At 37.3% G+C, this 23414-nt stretch overlaps 1 protein-coding gene across 13 annotated transcripts in view; it reads right to left on the reverse strand.

Moving 5' to 3' along the window:
* LOC126297741 (uncharacterized) overlaps positions 1 to 23414 on the reverse strand; it is a 387999-nt gene that overhangs the window by 96440 nt on the left and 268145 nt on the right. For 7 of the 13 annotated variants that reach the window (XM_049988891.1, XM_049988893.1, XM_049988899.1 and 4 more), the window contains 3 exons: positions 19517 to 19591; positions 19354 to 19428; positions 974 to 1036 (listed from right to left, as the gene is read on the reverse strand). In XM_049988891.1, the coding sequence (XP_049844848.1) occupies positions 974 to 1036; positions 19354 to 19428; positions 19517 to 19591 (213 nt within the window). The remainder of the gene's footprint in view (positions 1 to 973; positions 1037 to 19353; positions 19429 to 19516; positions 19592 to 23414) is intronic. The other 6 variants (XM_049988898.1, XM_049988892.1, XM_049988903.1 and 3 more) reach the window with 1 other exon arrangement.

The raw sequence follows: 23414 nt of genomic DNA on the forward strand, positions 1-23414 counted from the left end.
CTGTCCTTGATGTTCTTTGTGGCAGTGAATGTGTTCCCATCTGTCCTAGTAAAAACCGGACAGTGGGGAAAGTTTTTCATCCCAAGATGGTGAGCCTGGCCCTCCTCCCATGGGGTAGCCAGGGATGGAAAGGCTGCAGGGTCATACAAAGCCCAATTCAATAAACATTTACCACTCTGAGAGACAGCCATTAGAGAAAGGCCAGATTTTTGCAGCTTGATATGCTTCATGCACGAAATATCTGTCCTGATACCACCCCCTCCAATCAGGGGCTCTCCCCATGGGCACCACCCAGCCACAGCAAGGGCCTCCTGGCACAGTAGCCATTGCCAGGAGCTCCAATGCTGCAGGAAGACAAGCAACCACTCCTTGGCATACACAGGGTGGAAACAGCTCAGGTATCAGTAGTGTGATCTCTGTGTTGTCAGGGGGTTCAGCCAGATGGGCTATATGTGCTGCTGACCTAATAGGGTGGAGGAGGGGGGGGGGGGGGGGCTACAGCAGGGAAGGAAGGGGGAGAGAGAGCAATTCATTCCGTAGACACTAGGGAGGGCGTCCTTCTCCAAATGGATCACACTAAAGACAGAAAAGGAACATGTAGGAGGAGCAAAATGCAAAGAATACAGGGAACCAGGTGGGCAGCCAGGGTGACATAAATCATAATACCAAGAGAGCGGAAGGAGGAGGCAGTGGGGAAGGAGCAAAGATATGGAGGAAGGAACACAGTGAAGGAAATGCAGCCAGGGAAGGACAAATGTGCTGCAACATCTCAGGGCCTCTTGTGCGCCATGCACGAACTCACAAAAGAACTGTGAGCCCTGTGGTGTGTGTGTGTGGGGGGGGGGGGGGTCTGAATAGAATACAAATATTTAATTACATAGTCCCCGAAATACAATTTTCACAGGAGAAAAGGGCATTATAAATACAAAAAATTACAACTACGCATAAACACATTCTAGCAACATTATATTACCTGGAGTCCCCAATGTAAGAAACTTGAGGCGCTCAAGTTCATCGACATTACCTGCGGGTGGTTCTGGAAAGAAAAATAAAAACAACATGTGTTTAATCAAGTTCAGAAAGTGTAGAAATAGTTTTAAAATATTTTAAGATACATTTTGAATTATTCTGACATTTAATTGTTTAACTCAATGTTAAATATCTTTCTATGAAGACTGAAACAAATGGACAATAAATATAAACAACTTACCCTACACACTTATTAACAGCTGCAAATGTTTTGTACATGCAACAATAGTTTCATCGCTTAAAATTAATCTCATTTAACAAATGTATCAACATCACCAGAATTTCGTATTCCAACTACCTTACTGAAGAAGAGATACTGTTCCTGAGCATGTATTTGCCACATCAAACATAATGACTGATCAAATGTATCCAGACACCTATTAGTGGACACTCATAAATGGTGTATGCACCCTTCACCTTTGTGAAGACTAACTCTGCTGGGGACATTTTCAATAATGTGTCTGAATGTCTGTGGAGGAATGGTAACCCATTCTTCCTCATGAGTCAAAACCAGAGAAGGTAATGATGCTGGTTGGATGTTGGGTTCCAGTGCACATCAACGTTGTAACTCATCCCCGAGGTATCTTTTGAATGTTTAAATGGCAAATTTGCATGTTTTATAATTAAGATAAAAGCCATAAAATTACCTTTGATGAGCATATGGACTCAAAGAGACAGTAAAAGTTTGGACAATGTTTACCCAAATTAAGAAAATGAGTATGAGGGTAACAAACAGCTGGCCTTACTACATATTAACTTCACTTTAATTTGAATATTTTTCTTCAAACAGTTGAAGTCACAAAAGATATGATGCCTTATGTCAGAGAAAATATTCAACCACAAAAGCATAATTATTCTCAAAATATAGAACCAAATGTGAAATCATTACTACTTCAGCATAAGAAATGTTACAAATTCATACAGCTACACCTAATACTTATTAACCCCCAAGTGTTTGGAATTAGTGATTACATTTTCCCAATAAATTAACTATAAAATACTTCAATCAATGGCGAACAAGTAAGGATGTTACAAGTACGTGTGTGCCTATAAACAGCCATCCTTTGGTGGAAGAAAGGTCTCCAACATTGGGTTTGTAATAGTAGTCAGGTTTTTGTCACATAAGATTGATATCTTGGACACAAATTCTGGGGCACTATGTATCATGTGGATGCCACTGTGGTTATTTACAAACAAATTAATACACTAACTGCCCCTAAAAGAAAAATAAAAGAAGGGGAAGGCAAGTAAGAAAATGGAGAGATGACTGCCAATCAAGTGATGAACCACCTTGGCAGCTACAGCACAGGACACAGAGCAGTGAATGGACCTTTGAAAAATGATGGGACACTAACTGCTGGTAACAAACATAGAGTCCTGGGCTAAACTTTAATCATTTACCTTCAGTTAACTGTAGTATGCTCATTGTGCCGACTGCATGGATGACTGTAACTGGAATGTTGCCAGGGTGGTTCTGATTCATATCAGACATAGTATATTAAAGTGTTTAAGGCAATTTTCTTCAATCACATGGCCTGTCCTCCAGTGTTAGCCAGCAAGATCCAGAAGGCACCTGCAGTATTGAGATAAAGTGATTTGCCATCTGTGTGCTTCACCTATCTGACAAATTTTTGAGTTTTTATGTATCCTGGAGCCACACAACAATGATTAAGTGGCAGTGACATTTATTGTCAATATTAAACAAGTTTCTCTCAAAGATGTCTATTGAAATGGAAGTTGCCGAGGCATTGAGAGCTGTGAATTAAATAACCATTCGTGCAATGGTCAGAACCTCAGAATGTCAAGTATGTATGCCTAGACTTGAGCTCTTGACCCAACAAAGGCATGGTATTCAGGACACACATTAGATATATGTCTGGTGTAGCTATTTTCAGCACACAATTCTTTTTCCTTTTGTTTAGGAATTCGATTCTCGACACATACATGTTACAATGGTTCATATTCTCGAAATTGACATTCGATAATTATGCCAAAAAAACATTCACCATGTTTTACTGCCACTGTTACTACTCACTGAGTATGCAAAAAGACAACACAAACACAGCACAAAAACCACAGTGCCTTGGAATATGTTCAAACCAGCGATCTCCATCTTACCACCTTAGTCCCATCTGCAACAGGAGGTACACCTTACATACTTTTCCTCTTTATTTAGACATCCATTTCTTAAAGATACTGGCCTCTGACACATGCCTGCTATAGACGCTAATTACTTGCAATTAAATTTACAGTGCATCTATAAATTATTTGTTAAAAATTAAAGCAAGTTTAAGTACTAGTTTGCAAATGTTTATTCAGGGACAAAAACACGCATGCATGGAAGAGCACAAATCCGAGACCAGATCATCAGTTTCATTGTTGGGATTTGAATCCATGTCCTCTATAAACGTGCCTTAATGTCTTGGTCCATTTGCCTTCACAAGCCAGAGAGACACTGGACAAGACATTAGAGCCATGAAAACATTTCATTTTCTTTATTTGTTCTTTTGCTCCCTTTTCTGTCACTGAGAGGTAGTGAAAGATCACTTGGCAACAGAAGAGTATCAAACTTGAGATAATAAAATATGAGTTAATTTTCATTTTAAGCTTTCCTTTAAGTTATCTTTTAATTGAAATAAATTTCTTTTAAATGTGTTTTGCAAATATTGCATCTCTCTTTCATTTGATCTCTGCCTACGTACTTAAAGTAAGAACCTATGAGGAACATTTTTAAAGCTATTTTTTATTATTTCAAATTAATCTCTCTCTCTCTCTCTTGCCATCTATTGCTACCCCCTGCATCTTCCCAATAATATGTAAAAGATTTCCTCTACTATTTATTCGTCTGTAACTTCCCCTCCCAACTCTTTCTCTCACTTCAACCAAATGAATGAAGATTTATTTTGGCAGTATATCAGTTTATCAAAATTGACATATGTGATGTATAGGGATTGGTCACATTAATTTTAGGTATGGAAAGACTACGAGATTAAGTTCTGTTTTAGTATATGGGAAATAGTTTCATCACCAGTATCCAATATTTGAAGGCAAGTGTTGTGATTTAGTGTAGAAGCAATTGACTTGATGGTAGCTTCTGGTGACAAGTGGTTTTGTTCTTCGAAGTATTCTGTAAGGAGGCACAAGATGATGGTGTACTTATGCAAAGGCAGCCCTGCAGAACAAATAACTAACTATGAGAGTTAATGGCCATTACAAAGTTTGTTAAACTGGGAATAAACCACATTATTTTGTTTGCCTTGCTGATGAGATTGGTAGTTTTCATGTTTACTTGTCATTTTGGTTTTGAACTAGTTGTCTACCCATTTTTTTCCATTAAAAAAGAGCTGGTGAGTTTGGCAAGTTTCTTTTGCAAACAAATAAATGTGCTCAAGGCATTTTTACTTCCATACAGTAGTCTATAGATTTTATGACTGTTTTGGGACATGCTGAATGCTTCAAGGGTTAAGATCAAACATAGAGCATTATCTTATTTTGCAAACTGCCACATAACCTAGCAGCTGTTCCAGCATGATTTGCATGTAAGGTGAGACATTGGGTTATCTGATTTACAGCTCTGGGTCCAGGAATGTTGTTCCATGGAGAAAAACGAACTACTCTCATCTTATATATCACAAATGATCTACATTAGCTATCACTATGGCAATGGCAGAATATGAAATACTACTGGTAATGTGATTGCTACCTGAAGGAATGGCTGTATTTGCTATGGGTTCAAAGCTCACTAGAGGACTATTATTTTGCATCCACATTTTTCATCTTCTTTAAATTGCAGACCAAAAATTGTCTTAAGAAAACCCCTGCATCATATATCTTCTCATAACCTTTATAAAGTATGTTTTCGATCTGAAGGTGAAGAACTAATGAAATTCCTGAATTACATACTCATTACAAGCAGCATTTTCCTACTTTTCCTACATAATTTTAATTAAATGTTTGATCATTTGTCCAATCACAAAACATCTGACAGGTAGTGAAGCAAGTTTTAATGCACATATGTGCAGTTGCATGAGTAGGATTAATAATAATAATAATAATAATAATAATAATGTTCATTGATGTTAATACTAATCACATATACATATCCTGTAAACTAACTTGTACCACATCATTTCGATAAAAGAATCATTCACATAATCTAAGGAACATGTAACTAACTTGCCCTTAATAAACTCTTCATCTGAGCAGTAGCATCTCTGAAGTCAAGTACCTCACAGCTTTTGTATCTAGCTGCATAGCAGAATTGTTCTGAGCACACACTAAATTAAAGCCCATGTGTTAAAAATGAGACTGACAGGAACATGCAAAATGAGTAAGCAGGAACAGTTTCAGGACAAACACAAAGCTGTAGAACCATGCATGACTGGGAGGAAGATAGATGCTGCATATAGGAAAATTAGAAAGACCCGAAAATAAATGAGAAGCAGCTATATAAATATCAAGAGCTTGTATGCAAGCCATTGCTACCCAAAGAAGGAAAAACTGAAATCTGGGAGGAACATATAGAAGCACTATACAAGGGAAATTAACTTTAAGACAATACCATGCAATGGGAGATATAATGTGAGAAGACTTCAACAGACCACTGAACGACGAGTCAATACAAGGCCTCTGGAATAGATGATATTTCCACAGAATTACTGAGATACTTGGGAGATCTGGCCATGACAAAATCATTCTACCGGCATGCAAAATATATTAGGACTGTGAAATACTCTCAGAATTCAAGAAGACTGAAGATTCCAATTTCAAGGAATGGCTGTACTGACAGGTATGAATATTACTGAATTATACTTTCACACATCATGTCTGCAAAACACTGACACAAATTATTTAACGAAAAATGGAGAACTGGTAACAGATGACCACTGGGAAGATCAGTTTGGGTCCCAGAAAAACATAAGGAACATGTGAGGCAATGCTAACCCTACGACTTATCTTAAGACATTGGATGAAGAAAGGCAAATCTATATTTATAGTATTTGTAAATTTAGACAAAACTTTCTACTATGTTGACTACAATATACTGAAATTCTAAAGCTATCAGGAATAAAATCCAGGGAGAGAAAGGTTATTTGCAACTTGTACAGAAACCAGACTGTAGTTATAAGAATCAAAGGACATGAAAGGTACACAATAATTGGAAAGGGAGTGAAGCAGACTTGTAGCATATCCTCAATCTTATTCAAACTGTTTACCGAGTAAGCAGGAAAGAACCAAATGTAAATTTGGAAAGAGGAAGTTCAGGGAAAAGAAATTAAACCTTGAAATTTGCCAATGACATTGTAATTTTGTCTGACAAAGCAATAGATTTGGAATATCAATTGAATGGAATACATTGCTTCCTGAAATGACTTTATAAGATGAATATTAAGAAAAGTAAATCAAGTGTTGTGGAAGGTAGTGAAATTAAAGACGAAATGCTGAGGGAATTTGATTAGGAAATTGTACACTAAAAGTAGTAGATGAGTTTTGCTGTTTGAGTGGCAAAAGAACCAGAAATGGTCAAATGAGAAACGATACAAAATATAGACGGGTAATAGTACAAAAAGTATTATTGATTGGCGACTCCGTGGAGTGTTCTGTGCACCACGACAAGATAACGGTATATTGGAAGGAGAAACAGAATTGGTCATATTTTTTTGTTTTATTATCTGCAAAATCGATTTTCAGTCACTTGGTGACCATCCTCAGTGCTGTAATATAACATTAAAATTGGTAGGCACTGGTATCAACAAGCTTAGAGCGATCACATAAACTTGATACCAGTGCCTACCAATTTAAATTGTATATTACAGCACTGAGGATGGTCACTAAGTGACCAAAGATCGATTTTACGGATAATAAAACAAAAAGTGTTTCTGGGGATAAAAATTGATAATAACGAATATAAATTTATGACTTAAAATAGTTTTTTCTGGAGGTTTTTGTCCCGAGTATGCCTCATACAGAACTGAAGAATGGATGATTAGCACAGCAGACAAGAAGAGAACAGAAGCTTCTGAAGTGTGGTACTTAGAAGAACTGAATATTAGATGGGAAAATCAAATAACTAATGAGGAGTTACTGAACTAATTGAGAGTAAAATGAAGTTTATGGTACAACTTCACTAAAAGAAGGTAACAATTGATAGGTGGCAACCCGATGCATCAAAGATCATCATGGAGGGAAGTGTGGAGAGGAAAAACTGTACAGGAAGATCAAGGCTCAAATGCAGCAAGTAGGTTATGATGGGTCTAGGTTAATGAAATTGTTCAGAGGTGAAGAGGTTTGTACAGAATAGAGTTGCATGGAGAGCTGCATTAAATGTGTCTGGAGCCAACAATAAACCATGAACACATTAATTGTCTTTGAGTCCAGATGGTTAACAAACTAAGGTTTCATCAGTTTGAGCACAAGTTAACCAAAACACTCAGTTTTTCCTCTTTCACATTTTTAAATTTGTCTTGCTATTTTCTATTGCAGAAGGGATTACTAGCACACTTGGCATATATTTTTATACTTTCCTCTGGCATAATTTAATGGTGCATAAAAAAGTATTTATTTTGTGCAGTAAGAGAATTGCATTGAACCTGAAACTAAAAATCTTGCAGAGGCCTTTAACAGCCCTTGGGATTATTTCAGCCATTCGCCAATACATTTAGTCCCTAATGATATTTGTGCTCAATAATAAGAATGAATCTAGAATGAAATGTGAAATTCACAATCCAAACTATAGAATTAAAAATAATTTCCATATCGATGCTGTACTCCATCTAAGGTGCAAAACTGAATTCTATATTCTAGTGGAAAACTTAATAGGTTGCAGGCATACATCAAGCCAGAAATTGGAAATGCACATGTATTTAAAAGTTTTTTCTTAGGTACTCTTCCTACAGTTTATCAGAATATTTGGACTTAGGGATCTAAATCCAAGTTAATACTAGTAGTAGTAGTAGTTGTTGTTGTTGTGATCAAGTGATCTTCAGTCCAGACTGGTTTGATGCAGCTCTCCATACTACTCTATCCTACTCTCATCTTCATCTCCAAGTAACTACTGCCTTCTGAATCTAGTTAGTGTATTCATTGCTTGGTCTCCCTCTACAATTTTTACCCTCCATGCTGCCCTCCAATACTAAATTGGTGATTCTTTGATGTCTCAGAACATGTCCTACCAATAAATCCCATCTTTTAGTCAGGTTGTGCCACAAATTCCTCTTCTCCCCAATTCTATTCAGTATCCCCTCATTAGTTATGTGATCTACCCATCTAATCTTCAGCATTCTTGTGTAGTACCCATTTTGAAAGCTTCTATTCTCTTTTTGTCTAAACTATTTATCGTCCATGTTTCACTTCTGTACATGGCTACACTCCATACAAATACTTTCAGAAAAGACTTCAAGACACTTAAATCTATATTCTATGTCAACAAATTTCTCTTCTTCAGAAACGTATTCCTTGCCATAGTTGGTCTACATTTTATATCCTCTCTACTTCAACCATCATCAGTTAGTTTGCTCCCAATAGCAAAACTCGTCTACTACTGTAAGTGTCTCATTTCCTAATCTAATTCCATCAGCATCACCTGATTTAATTTGACTACATTCCATTATCCTTGTTTTGCTTTTGTTGATGTTCATCCTACCTCCTCCTTCCAAGACACTGTCCATTCCATTCAGCTGCTCTTCCACGTCCTTTGCTGTCTCTGACAGAATTATAGTGTCATCGGCAATCCTCAAGGTTTTTATTTCTTCTCCATGGATTTTAATTTCTACTACATTTTATTTTGTTTCCTTTACTGCTTGCTCAATTTACAGATTGAACAACATTGGGGATAGGCTACAACCCTGTCTTACTCCCTTCTCAACCATTGCTTCCCTTTCATGCCCCTAAACTCTTATAACTGCCATTTGCTTTCTGTAAAATTTGTAAATAGCCTTTTGCTACCTGTATTTTAACCCTGCCACCTTCAGAATTTTAAAGACAGTACTCCAGTCAACAGTGTCAAAAACTTTCTCTAAGTGTACAAATGCTAGAAACATAGGTTTTCCTTTCCTTAATCTATCTTCTAAGATAAGTCATAGGGTCAGTATTGCCTCATGTATTCCAACATTTCTATGGAATCCGAACACTTATGTGGGTATAAAATAAGTTAAACTTTTTTAAAATATAGACAGTAGATTGCATTCTCTGGAATCATAAAAGTTGTCTAAATGCTTAATATAAAGTCAAACAACGGAAAATTCAGGATGGGACAGTAACAATATTATGAAAAGGATAGTTGCTACTCACCATATAGCAGAGATGATGTGTTGCAGATAGGCACAACAAAAAGACTGTACACACACAGTCTCTAGCTGCAAGGCCAGATGCAGGTCTTGGTAGACAGAGAGAGAGAGAGAGAGAGAGAGAGAGAGAGAGAGAGAGAGAGTGTGTGTGTGTGTGTGTGTGTGTGTGTGTGTGTGTGTGTGTGTGTGTGTGTGTAAGGGGGGGGGGGGGGGGGGACGTGATGCATATTGGAAAGTCTTTCTTGTTTTCGAACATTGTGCTGACTATGAAGTAGTAGATAAAGAATTCTAATGAAACAGTGTAAGAAGAGAAACAGTAGCTTTTTTTCAAGGTAGCTCCTTTTCTGCTACTATATGTATTACCTGATTCTTAATGCACTGAAAAAGTAATATGAAAGTTATTCCCATAATTAGCATTGTGATTAGGTTGGCAATAATTGCAACTGGTTGTTAATTTTTTTTTTTACAGAAGCAGTCCCCAATGGGTGTCTCTGCCTGTTCAGGTGTAACTTCACTTGTTTAACATAACCGGAGGCTCTCATTCATTGTGAGATTTATTGAATACTAACAGAGAGAGCAAATGAATGAATAAATGAGTGAAAAGAATAAAGTGACAGAGTTCTGAGTTCAAATGCATTGTATTAGCTGCATGGTTATTTATAATGACCTCGTCAACACTCAACACTCCTGGTCACTAAGAACCATTTAACATATAAGAGGTGCGTTCACAGGAATTTTGTAATTTTGCAGGCTGTATTAGTCCAGTTCATGTGATTTTTCATAGTTGAGTTGGTACACATTTCTGGAAGCTGTACTGGATGTTTAATTTATTGTCAGTTATAAAGAAAGTTACATGTGTTTGCTTAAGAGTGGTGATTACCAATTTGTTTTAAAAATTAATCAGAGAATTTAAATTGAAATTTCTTATAAAAATGAAATAGAATGTAACAAAGTTTTCAAAAAATGTTAATTATTACTTTTGGTGAGTCTGCTGTGACTAAAACAAAGATTTAGGCTAGACAGTAGTTCAAGGTACTCTGACGAACATTTGCCAGTTAATGCACAGCCAGAGAATTTGGATCACAGTCAGAGTAAAGACCCTTTTCAAAATTTTAACAGTAAACTGTTGAAGCATTTGTAACAATTTACTGTCCTCCAGGAAAGTTCTCATGCTCAAATTATTCTCAGGATCGAGAGCTGGCTGAAACACAAAGCAGAAAGCTTCGAGATACATAACGAGTCGTGGCATGTATATCAGAAAGATAGATCAGAGGCTATAAGACTGGGCGTATTCACTGCAGTTGACAAAAACATCATCTCTATTGACATCAAAATCGAGAGAGAGAGTGAAATTATCTGGTGGCATATAACAGGTCCAGGTGAATCCAAGTTAATTGTCGGATGCTCTTACTGGTCACCCAATTCTGTTGTGACAGTTCTAGGGTCATTGAAAGAATTTCTATGTTCAGCCGCAAGTAAATACCTACATTATGCACTACTAGTTGGAAACAACTTTAACGTACTGAATACAGACAAGGGTGTCTATGGATTAATTGCAGGAGGTACAGACAGACAGTCATGCAAAGTACTTTTGAACACTTTTTCTGAAAAGTGTCTTGAGCAGCTAGTTCAGCAGCCCACACATAGTGGAAATATGTTATACCTCGTAGCTACAAATAGGCTGGACTTGACTGACAACATGAAGTTAGAAATAGGGATTAGCAATCGTGATATCATTATAGCAACTGTGATTTAAAAAGGTAATAAATCAGTTAAGAAGGCGAGGAGAAGGCTTCTGCTAGAAACAGCAGATAACTAGTTATTAGCATCTCATTTAGACGGTGAACTGACATCACTTATTTCCAGTTAGATGGACATAGAAGAATCGTGGGTGAAGATTAAGCTTATTATAAATCATTGTTTGGAGAATTATGTGCCTAGTAATTAGATTAAGGATGGAAAAGACCCATCATGGCTTAATAACGAGATTCGAATAATGCTGAGGATGAAGATGCTGTTGCACTCTCAGTTCAAAATAGAACACACACATGACGACAAGCAAAGGTAAATAGAGATTCTGTAAAAAGGGTCCATGTGCGATGCATGCAACTACTACCACTGTCACACCTTAGCAAAAGATCTGGCAGAGGGCCTGAGAAAATTCTGGTTCTATGTAAAATTGCTAAGTGGATCTAATGCTTCCATCCAGTCAGTTGCTGCCCAGCCTAGCGTGGTGGTTCAAGATATCAGAACAAAAGCCAAAGTTTTAAATTTCACATTCAAGAAATCATTCACACAGGAGAATTGTACAAACCTACTGTCATTTGACCATTAGACAGACTCCTGTAAGGACAACATAGTAATACGTGTCCCTGGCATAGATAAACAACTGAAGGAGTTGAAAATAAATAAATCACCAGGTCTGAATGGAATCCCAAAAATCCCAAACCAATTTTCCAAAGAGTATTCTACAGCACTGGCTCCCCACCTTGCTTGCATTTATCACAAATCTCTCACACAGTGTGAAGTCTCAAGTGGCTGGAAAAAAGTGCAGGTGACTTATGTGTATGAGAAGGGCAAAAGAACGGACTCACAGAATCACATTCTAATATACCTTACATCAGTTTGCTGTAGAATCAGTGAACATATTCTCATGCCAAATATAATATTCTTGAGGCCAAGAAGCTTATGTCCATGAATCACAATGGTTTTAGAAAGCACTGATCCTGGGAAACTAACAATGGATGAAGGACAACAACAGGCAGATTCCATATTTCTAGACTTATGGAAAGCATTTGACACAGTGCTCCATTGCAGGCTGTTAATGTAGCTACAGGCATATGGAATAGGTTCACAAAATGGTTAGTAGATCAAAGACTTTCTATGTAATAGAACCAAGTATGTTGTCCTTGACAGTGAATGTTCATCAAAGACAAGCATACCATCAGGAGAGCCCCAGGGAAGTGTGATAGGACTGCTATTAAATGATAAAAGATTTGGCAGACTGGGTGGGCTGCAATCTGTGGTTCTTTGCTGATGACACTGTGGTGTATGGTAAGATGCCGAAACAATGTTCTGTGGCTGTTTGCTGATAGTGCTGTGGTGTGTGGGAAGGTGTAATTGTTGAGTGACTGTAGGAGGGGACAAGACAACTTAAACAAAATTTCTAATTGGTTTGATGAATGGCAGCAAGGTCTACATGTAGAAAACTACAAGTTAACGTGGATGAGTATGATACACAAACACACAATGTTTGGTTGCCACAGTCACATTTAAATACTACCAGTCATTTCCTTTCCTGTTTCACTTGCAAACAGAATGAGTGAAAAACAACTGTCTATATGCCTTCATACACACCATCATACTTTATGTTTGAGGCAGTAGAATAGTTCTACAGTCAGCTTCAAATACCAGTTCTTTCAATTTTCTCAGTAGTGTTCCTCAAAAATAATATCTTCCTCCAAGGGATTCTCATTTGAGTTCCCAAAGTATTTCTATAACGCCTGCATATTGTTCAAACCTACCAGCAATAAATCTAGCAGTCCACCTTTGAATTGCTACAATGTCTTCCTTTAATCCGACACTCTAGCAGTACTCAAGAGTACGTCACACTAGTGTGCTGTATGTAGTCTCCTATACAGATGAACCACGCTTTCCTAGAATTCTCCCAACAAACTGAAGTTGGCCATCCACCCTTCCTACCACACTCTACACATGCTAGAAAGGAAATGACTAGTAGTGGTAAGGGGGTACCCTCCACAATGCGTCGTATGGTCGATTGCGGAATATCAATGTAAATGTAGATGTTTACGAGAGGTGTGTTTCCAAGAGGCAGTGAGGAAGTTGATGATGAAAGTTTTGGACACCACAGCATGTCAACAACTGATAAGAATGTGGAAAAAGTGAAAGAAATAGTTGCCGATGATTCTTCCAGGCTGTATGGCCATCGTCAAAGAAACGTTTCAGTCCTTTCTGTTCCTGATGTTTCTTCCACAGCTGCGATGGACATCTCTGAAGGTGTTTCTGGTGACTCCTGATTTCCACTGGAACTGACTAGACACTGAGTGAATTCTAGTCAGTTCCAGTGAGACTATGAATTTTATGAGCATGTTGACGATTACGCAATAGGTAACCCATTAGGTCCTGGTATCTTCAGGGTGTTACAAAAAGGTACGGCCAAACTTTCAGGAAACATTCCTCACACACAAATAAAGAAAAGATGTTATGTGGACATGTGTCCAGAAACGCTTACTTTCCATGTTAGAGCTCATTTTATTACTTCTCTTCAAATCACATTAATCATGGAATGGAAAGACACAGCAAAAGAATGTACCAGCGTGACTTCAAACACTTTGTTACAGGACATGTTCAAAATGTCCTCCGTTAGCGAGGATACATGCATCCACCCTCCATCACATGGAATCCCTGATGTGGAGAATGGCGTATTGTATCACAGCACTCCACAATACGAGCATGAAGAGCCTCTACATTTGCGTAGACAAGAGCTTTCAAATGCCCCCATAAATGAAAGTCAAGAGGGTTGAGGTCAGGAGAGCATGGAGGCCATGGAATTGGTCCGCCTCTATCAATCCATCGGTCACTGAATCTGTTGTTGAGAAGCATACGAACACTTTGACTGAAATGGGCTGGAGCTCCATCGTGCATGAACCACATGTTGTGTCGTACTTGTAAAGGCACATGTTCTAGCAGCACAGGTAGAGAGAGTATCCTGTATGGAATCATGATAATGTGCTCCATTGAGCATAGGTGAAAGAAACTAACATAGAAATTAAGCGTTTCTGGACACATGTCCACATAACATCTTTTCTTTATTTGTGTGTGAGGAATGTTTCCTGAAAGTTTGGCCGTACCTTTTTGTAACACCCTGTTTAATTTTTGTATCATAAAATCTAAACAGTCAGCTCTTGAAAATGCAAATAAAAAAACATGTTGATGGTTTCAATTTGTTGATGATCATTCATGGTTTAGTCACATGGAGAAATATGCTTTAGAAGAGTTCTTTTGCTATTTGTTTGGTATAAAAACAAAAATCCAGTTTCCCACGAAGATGGGAAAAGACAACACAATATCCTTCTTGGATGTTTACTTATGATACAGGCTGGTGCAAGGTTGAAACTTGAAGTTTTTTGGAAAGTCACACATACACATGGATATTTGCATAGTAACTCCAATAATCATCTGCAAAAAATGAGAGGTGTCTTCAAAATTATTGTTGACAGAACTAAAAGCATTTGCATGCCAGAATCCCTGGTTGCTGAATTAAAACATCTGAAACAGGATTTCAAGAGGAATGGCTATTCAGGCAAAGCAGTAAATAGAGTTCTGCAACCAAGTAACAGTAGGTAAAAGGACAACAATGAACCACAGCAATAGAAGAACATTAACACAGTTTTCTCTCTTTTATCAAAAAGTAACTGTTCAGGTCAGCAAGATTTTAAAGAAATATGATGACAGACCGATTTTTTGACCAGCTAAGAAAATATCTCATGCTCTTTGATCTGTAAAGGAGAAATGCCCTCCTCTGTCAGCATGTGGAGTATGCATGATTCCATGTATCTGTAGAAAGGTCTAAATTGGAACTACTATAAGAAGCATGAATACAAGATTGAAAGAACACAAAAATATTTGCCAACTAGAGAAAACAGAAAAATCAGCTGTAGCAGACCATGCTCCTCAGTGAGGAAATCATGATGTGAAGTGTTCCAAAACCAAAATTTTATCTACTATGATAAACTATTATCCACAACTATATAGAGAAGTCATCAAATTATGTAAGCATAGTGATAATTTTAAGAGAAAAGACGAAGCCATGAAACTTAATGATATATGGACAGTGGCACTGCATAATTGACAGATAACTTTTTATCCTTGACAGGTGACCATTGATGGTTGTGTTTTATCTCTGATGATTATTTCTGTTGATCACGTGTAAACTCTACTACAGCCACTTTACACAATATTTATGTCACTCTTCAACATCCAGCTTGTCAGCTGGCAAGACTCAGCATTGCCAGGAGCATCTCCAAGGATATCCAGCGCAGCTCTGGGCAAAACATCAGGAAGAGAAAACTTCCTTTGACGATGGCCATACAGCCCAGAACACTCATCACAAACTATGCCGACCATGAAAGCCTTCACTGTGTGAGTGAGTGAAATGATTATGAATAATCACCCTGTTACAATCAGGAGTTGTTGCTGATGTTAGCATACCAATTAGCTAATGGCATGAAGTCTTTTAAAGTGTTTCACGTATGAAATGTGTGACTGAAAAATTCATGCCTTAAGTGTTGAATTTTGAGCAAAAACAGCAGCAAAATGATGCAGAACTACTGAAATGTGTCATAACAGGCAATGAAACAAGGGTGTACAGGTATAATATCAAAACTAAGGCTCAATTATCCCAGTGCAGGCATTCTGGATTGCAAAGACTGAAAAAAGCTCAGCAAGTGCAGTCAAATACGAAGGTTCTGCTCACTGTTTTCTTCGATTTTAACAGCATAGTACATCATCAGTTCTTATTCAGAAGTCAAATGATCAGTAAGGAGTACTACCTTTCAGTCCAAAACCTTTTGTGGGATGAAATGCAAAAGAAACACCTGAATTTGTTGTGAAATAATTCAAGGCTTTTGCACCAAGATAATGCACCTGCTCACACTTCAGTGCTTGTTCATGAATTTTTGGCAAAATACAACACTGCAATCATGCCCCAGCCTCCCTTTCACACATGTGGCCCCATGTGACTTTTTTCTGTTAAAATAAATAAATAAATAAAGCTAGTTGGGTCTCACATGATCGCTGTTTCCGGAATCCATGTTGATTCCTACAGAGTACATTCTGGGTTTCCAAAAACAACATGATACTCGAGCAAAATTCCAATGAGTCTTTCAGTAATATTATGTGGACATGAGAGCCCAAGAATGTTTTTAGGGATAAATACCTCGAAACAGGGAGTTAGTGATGCACTATTAACATTTAATTATGAGCACTTGCAGAGAATGAGTATTCCACATGGGCGGACATAGAATTCCAATGAGCCTTTCAATAATATAATCTGGGCACGAGTACCCAAAAACTTTTTAGGGATAAATATCTTGAAACAGGGAATTAGTGATGTCGTCTTAACATTCAATGATGGGTGCTTGCGGAGGATAAGAGTTGTAGACTTTATTAACATCATCCAAGCCTGTAATACTGTGAAGTGGTTGAAATTATTAGACAAGCAAGACTTTCCAAGGCAGAATGTGCAGCCAAGTTCATTGCCAAAGAAGTAAGGTCAGCCAGAAGGAAGAAGCTTTTAGAAGAAGAGGGTGTCAAAGAAGAAGGTGCTGATTATGCTGCTGGGTGAGTTTTTAGCATTTTAAACTTTAAATGCTATTTTCTCAATATGACTTTTTCTGTGCTTTATGTTTCTATATGTCAAAAACTACCTGTTTTATCATAACACACTGCACCTAATGAAGCATAGTGATTTGAATAGGGATGAATTTAGAGGCATACATGTGCAAAAATTCATAATAAAAATGGCATAATTTAAAATATCTATACATATTTCTGGTTCTTTCGTATAATATCTCTTAATTCTGCTTCAGAAGGCACAAAAAACGGGTAAGTTACCTGTAAAAGTGTAGATTGGTATCGCCATTGGTTGCAGAGACAAAGCCACTTCATTTATTTAACAATGACCGCATCAGCTGGAACTGCAAACTCCCCTTAAAGGTAATTTTAGAACTCTACAGCCACTGTACTGATGTGATCTTCAGTCCCTAGACTGGGTTAATGCAGCTCCTCAAGCTAGTCTACTCTTGGACGACTCTCCATCTCTGGAATAACAACTGCAAGCCAATTTTTACCCCTCACACCTACCTCCTTTATGAAATTTGTGATTCCTTGATATCTCAAGATGTGTTCCATCAACTAGTCCCTTCTCTGAGTCAAGTTGCACCATAAATTTCTTTTTTACCCAGCTCAGTACAGCACCTCCTCTTTAGTTATTCGAGCTACCCAAACTAATCTTCAGCGTTCTTCTGTAGCACCACATTTCATAAGTTTCACTTCTCATCTTGTGTGAATTGTATACTGCTCAAGTTTCAATTACGTTCAAGGCTGCACCTACAAATCGTGTGTTGGATACAAACACGTTAGCTCACGCAAAGCGATGAAGAATCGACAAGTCAAAAAGTTTGCACCATGCAAAAGAGGACAAACATTTAATTATTTAACAGTCTTTTGTTTGATATGACGTTGTCCTCCATTTTTCCTACCTTTCCCATCCCTCCGTTACTGCTACACACTATGTTATCTGCGTTTTGCGTAGCTTAAATCTCTGTCTACATTACTACTATTTTTCTCCAAGTTTCTGTCTGCACACCTACTGTTTTTCCATCTCTACTGCGATGAGTTGTGCGTACCCTCTCAAATGTTTTTGAATTAGTACGTGCATTTTACAATTCGTACAAAAAAAAAAGAGTTGTGTTTTCCGTGTATGAACGCACACCCATGACATTTCAATTAGTGTGTGCTATTACAAGACTTCGTGAAGTAACTAATTAATGGCCAAATCAATATAAACAATAATTCCCTAATCATGATGGCCACAAAAATAACAAACAGGAATCTGAAAAATAATCGCAGTATATGATCAATGAATTTCCGCCCCTCCCCTTCTCTCTTTTTCTATACCCCCTCTTCTCTTCTCTCTCTCTCTCTCTCCCTCTCTATCTATCTCTCTCTCCCTCTCTACCTATCTCCATACAATAAAGAGAAATAAAGAGAACCTTAAAGGACCACAGTTTTACAAGCTTAGATGAGATTAAAAGTGCACTGCTGAAAGAGCTATGTGATATCCCATAAATCGATTTCCAGAAGTGTTTAGGAAATTGGAAGAATCAATGGCATAGTGGGGACTTCTGTGAAGAAGATAACATTAATCTAGATGAATAAACAACATTATTTCCAAGAAATGGAAATTCCTGAAAACTTTTGAACACACGTCATATTATTTACTCAGTCAGTCACCCATTCACTTTTCTCTGATGTCTAGCTTCAAGTCAAACACTTAGTGCTTTGAGCACCTTTCCTCACAATACACCTGAAACACTTTATAGTGCATCTGCAGCTGATCTACATTTGCAAAATTTGTTCTGATTTTGCATTGCATTGTTAAATTCACAAATGTGCAATACCCACTAATTATGCAAAATCAACTCAATTCACCACAACAACAAATGACAGCAGCTGCCCTTAAATTATCTGTGTCATCACATCAAAAGGACTGTGTTAAGTTAGGTATACATCATAATTACTTTGATAACTCATGGAAATGTGTTGAGCATTTGGGTTTCCTAGCACGATACTCTACTGCATAATAGTAGTAAAAGTAGTTTTTGTGAAACTGATCATATAGAATATCATCTTGATAGCAACTTCAGCTGTATTAAAACAACTGATAAATTAAATCTTTAATTTCCATAACAAGTTTTCAGACATATGTTGAAAATCAACAGACAACTAATTTTAATCTTTTAAAAAAAAAAAAAAAAAACAAAAAAAAACAAAAAAAACAAAAAAAACAGTATATTAACATGAAATGTATTTACATATTCATAGGTGTGAATATGGACAACTATCAGCTATATAATGGAATGACGACAATGAAAATTTGTGCCTGATAGGGGGCAAGAACTTGGATTTCCCACTTATCAGCAGTGGACACCTCACCATTAAGCTATCCAACCATGACTCCTGGTCAGACCCATACTTCCATATGTCATCAACCATGTTTCTACAATCTGCTCTCATACATTCATCATGTGTATTTCCATACAGGAGAGACTTTTAATTGAAATGTCACTTGTTCAGTGTCAGCAGGTAAGTACAATATTGCAGTGCCTATGTTGTTCAGAAGTACGAGGCATGTATGTACAAAGGAACATTGCATCACACTTCTGAAAACACAGGCACTGCACTATTGCAAAGTATATTTGTCCAGCAATAAATCAATAAGGAGCAAAGTACTTGCCAGTCTTTACTACAACACCTTCCCCATGTGGACTTGGTGGAGGCCAACCTCCATAGTCTGTCCTCACTGGAGCTGCTGAAACATATTAAAACACTTACTCAATCAAATACTTGATGCAAATTATGAGACACCATCAAAGCAATATGAAACTACACACACTTACAGCTTGCAGTTTCAGTGTTCTGCTTATTGAGGATGGATAGAGAACATGCCCCCTCATCTTCAACCAAATGACTAGCTGTAAAATAAAGGTACTTCTGTAGAGCATACAAAAACAAAAATTGAATTATAATGATCAGTGCATACAAACATGTGTCACAAAATCTATCACTGACAGAAAAGTAACAATTTGCTATGATGTTGTTAAGTTACTATAACATTTCATGGTGTGCAAACACATCATGAACGTACAAATGTAACCCACAGCCGAAAGGAAAACCATGTGTAATACTACAAAACATACCATGTAGAGTGAAAACAAAATCTTACAGTTGGCATTTAATATAAATCTTTTATGCCACCTGCCAACCATGTCTTCATACAAATTAGTTTCTTTATTCAGTAACTAATTTAATCTCCTAGCCAGTCATTTAGCTTCAGTTTTCTTTGTTTATGACCTCTTCTCACATTTATAGGAAAAGAAGGAACCCTTAAGGGCTGGGCAAGGGGTGGATGAGGGGGGGGGGGGGGGGGGGGGAGGTTACATAAAAATAATCAAACAAAATTGGTGTTAACTCCATAGATCTTTGAACACTAGGTAGAGTAGTGACGGTCTTGGTAGAAAGGTGTGATGTGTAAAGCGTTCCTCTGGAAACTTAGAACAGTTTCAACCAAACTTTGTGCACATGACTAACTACCCAGAAAATTAATAAAATAAAAATAAAATGCTGAGGATATAAGACACCTCTAACACCCCCATGGGTACAGACATAGGAGAGAAGGATGAGAGATTGTCGTGAAATAGAAAATAAAAAATCCTACTTACATTAGAGTCTATTCCATAGCGCTTTTGGTAGGTGAGTCATTAGTGACAATTCTGATGGCATTTAGGTCTAAGTTTACTAGGGTAGAAAGAATAAAAGCTTCCATGATATCCTGGAAAGTTTTAGAAACTACTAATACTCAGTAGAACCTTCTACAAGGTATTAAACAGCAAATAATTCAATTTTTCATTCCTTTATCTTCTGAGAAAAACATTCATCTTCTTACATTTATATAGAAGCACTGGTGTTTACAAACAGAGGCTGGAGAGTGTGATAGGTTAAATACGTAATCGTGCCATTCTGACTTATCCGCTAGTTGCCTTCTAAACACAACAAGTTTCTTTTTTGTTTCTTGATTACACTTTTTATTTCAAAATGACTGATTTCAGGTAATATTGCTCATCTTCAGATCTGCTAGACAATAAAAATAAATTACAATTGTGTCCTACTCTGTGTTTACAATATCACAATCAGACTTCACTAATTTGATTACTCCTGATATGGTAGATGATGACCATAAAGGGAACGTATGTGTGTGTTATACAGTTTTGTATCGTATTATATAGAAAAAGATTTTAGCTTTATAATGTTGTAAACACTAGGTAGAACCCAATTGTAATTTTTTTTTATTGTTTAATAGATCTGAAGATGGGTGACATTGCCCAAAACTGGTGGCTTTGATATAAAAACAGTGATCAACAGACAGATAATGCTTGTTTTATATAAATAATAATTGCAGATAACTCGCTGTGACAAGTATGTCTAGTTTGCATCAACACGTATCATGCTATCAAATTATGATTGATGATGGAGCATGAGAGGCTTGAGTACAAGCTAACACTGTGGGAAGGATGGGTTAGGAAATCAGCAATGTCCTTCCCAAATTAACTGTCCCCTTATTTGTCTTAAACAATTTAGGGAAACTGCAAAATATATAAATCTGGATTGTGAGATGAGGTATTGAACTCTGGTGTTCTTGAATGTGATTCTGAATGCTAAGCAAGGCCACAGGATTTTTCAATGCATGCTTCCTTAGCGGCCACATCTGCTTATTCACTCCCTTGAATTCCAGTGAAACCTGTAAACTAGCAGATTTACATTTGTTTCTAAGCTTTTGTAAGCAGAGATAGGTCCTGAATCAACTAGACACCTTTAGCTGCTGGTTGTATCTGCCATACAGCTTTAAGAAAATTTGAGAATGTGAAAGAAATTTTTAACTTCACAGCATCAACACCTACAAACTGTTTCAGCATTCTCAAGATAACACATAACTAAACAACAAATACTGTAAATTTATCTGGTAAATGGATCTTTAATGCACATACTGTGAAAACCACAAGTCAGCCAGGAGTGTCCCCACAGTTCACCTCATGTGAAAATTGCCACATAATTACACTGTGCATTTAAAACATCATAGAATAGTGAGTTAAACAAATGTCCATGAGAACTGCTCAATTTGTATTTCAGTTATTCTAAAATAACTCTAGGCTTCTGCAGTAGCCCAGGTGTAACTTAGCTCCAGCTCTGGGTTAAGGCCAACATTTGTTCACACACCAAATACCACTACATCCTGAATGGCTCTTAGCTTGCCATCAATTTATGAAAATCCAATGTGCAGTAGGCAACATGATGCTCTAGAATGCTAATGATTCTGTAACAGGTAAGAGGCTTTAGGTCTCACACACATAGAAGAGCACACATTAGGTACTGATCTCAAGCATCAACACAACCTCTTATGTTGCACAGAGTCTATTAACTCCAGATATGTTAGTTTTGGTGACATGTAAACCAACTACATAGCTAGAATCACATAAAAGCTTTGTAAAAGTGGAAAAGACAAATCTGCTACACAAGACCTGTGCCAAAGGCTCTTCAACATATGTAGTGCCTATTATCATCTTACTTTCAGATTCCTTGGTTGTTGTAAGCAGAAAGGTTCAAGAACATTTTGTATGACAATATTGGCCAGCGGAAGGGTCACATTGCAGCAACAACTACAGGGATGATATTGTTTCTTTGTGCAGTCAACTATAATAGCAACTGTTTGAAACTATACTACCAGGACAATACCAATGGAAACCCATAAGGTGGAGACTATAGCATAAGATTAAGCTTAAAATCTGTTTCCTGTCCAACCTCACATACCTTGAACTAAGTAATTTGCCATAGAAATACAAGAGCCTGTTTAGCAGTGAGGTTTCTCCTTTATTTCCTTCTTCCACTCTGTTGGTGAGCTTATGTAAACTGAAATTTTGGGAGAGAGGCATTCTGGTTAACTCAGGAAAATCTAAAAATTAATACTTTCATCAGATGGTCATCAACTGCTGTATCAGAAATAATCAAATTAGTGAGGTCTGGTTGTTGTGAACCAGTTTCTCTGGCCTGTGATATGATTTTTTTCTTCTTTTCCCCTTTTGAGGATGAATTTTACAACATACCAATCTGAGATACATAACTCTCTTTTTTGCATCTCCTTGTATGGAACACAAATTGGTATTGGGCATTGGGAACATAGATACAATCTGCATTTGCTGGTGATACAGCAGAGGTGAGCGACTTTACAGATACACATGCTTTTTTCAGCTTTCACCACTGAGATCTTCACAGATGATTTCCTTACATTCATTACCTATTTGGTAACAAATGCACATTATTATGTGACTGGTGGTGGCTCAAATAAGCCCCACAGACTCTACAGTTTCAAAATAAAGTATTCACTTAGTGACTAAAGAAATATTTGACATTTAGCTGCAGTGGGGTATTCACATATTATTAAGTTAAAGCCAATGGCTATGGTTTTTTTCTGTCATAATGTGATACCTAATCTCAGGAGCTACTGTAGGGATTTTGATCCAGCTTTCCCTAAAAGATGTACTGATTCATGAGGAAGGTTTGGGAATATAATTTATTACTGCTGCGCCAGACAAGTTGTCCAGCTGTTGGTACTTTGTGCTACCCACAGGAAGCTGGGGTGGGTCACTAACATTACATTCAGCATTTGAGAATGGTATGAGACTGAAACCAGTTACTGGAAAATAATAAATGTTGACAGTGCAACTACAGTGGAATCAAGGTTCT

Source organism: Schistocerca gregaria, chromosome X (genome assembly GCF_023897955.1).
Source record: "Schistocerca gregaria isolate iqSchGreg1 chromosome X, iqSchGreg1.2, whole genome shotgun sequence".
Lineage (NCBI taxonomy): Eukaryota > Metazoa > Arthropoda > Insecta > Orthoptera > Acrididae > Schistocerca > Schistocerca gregaria.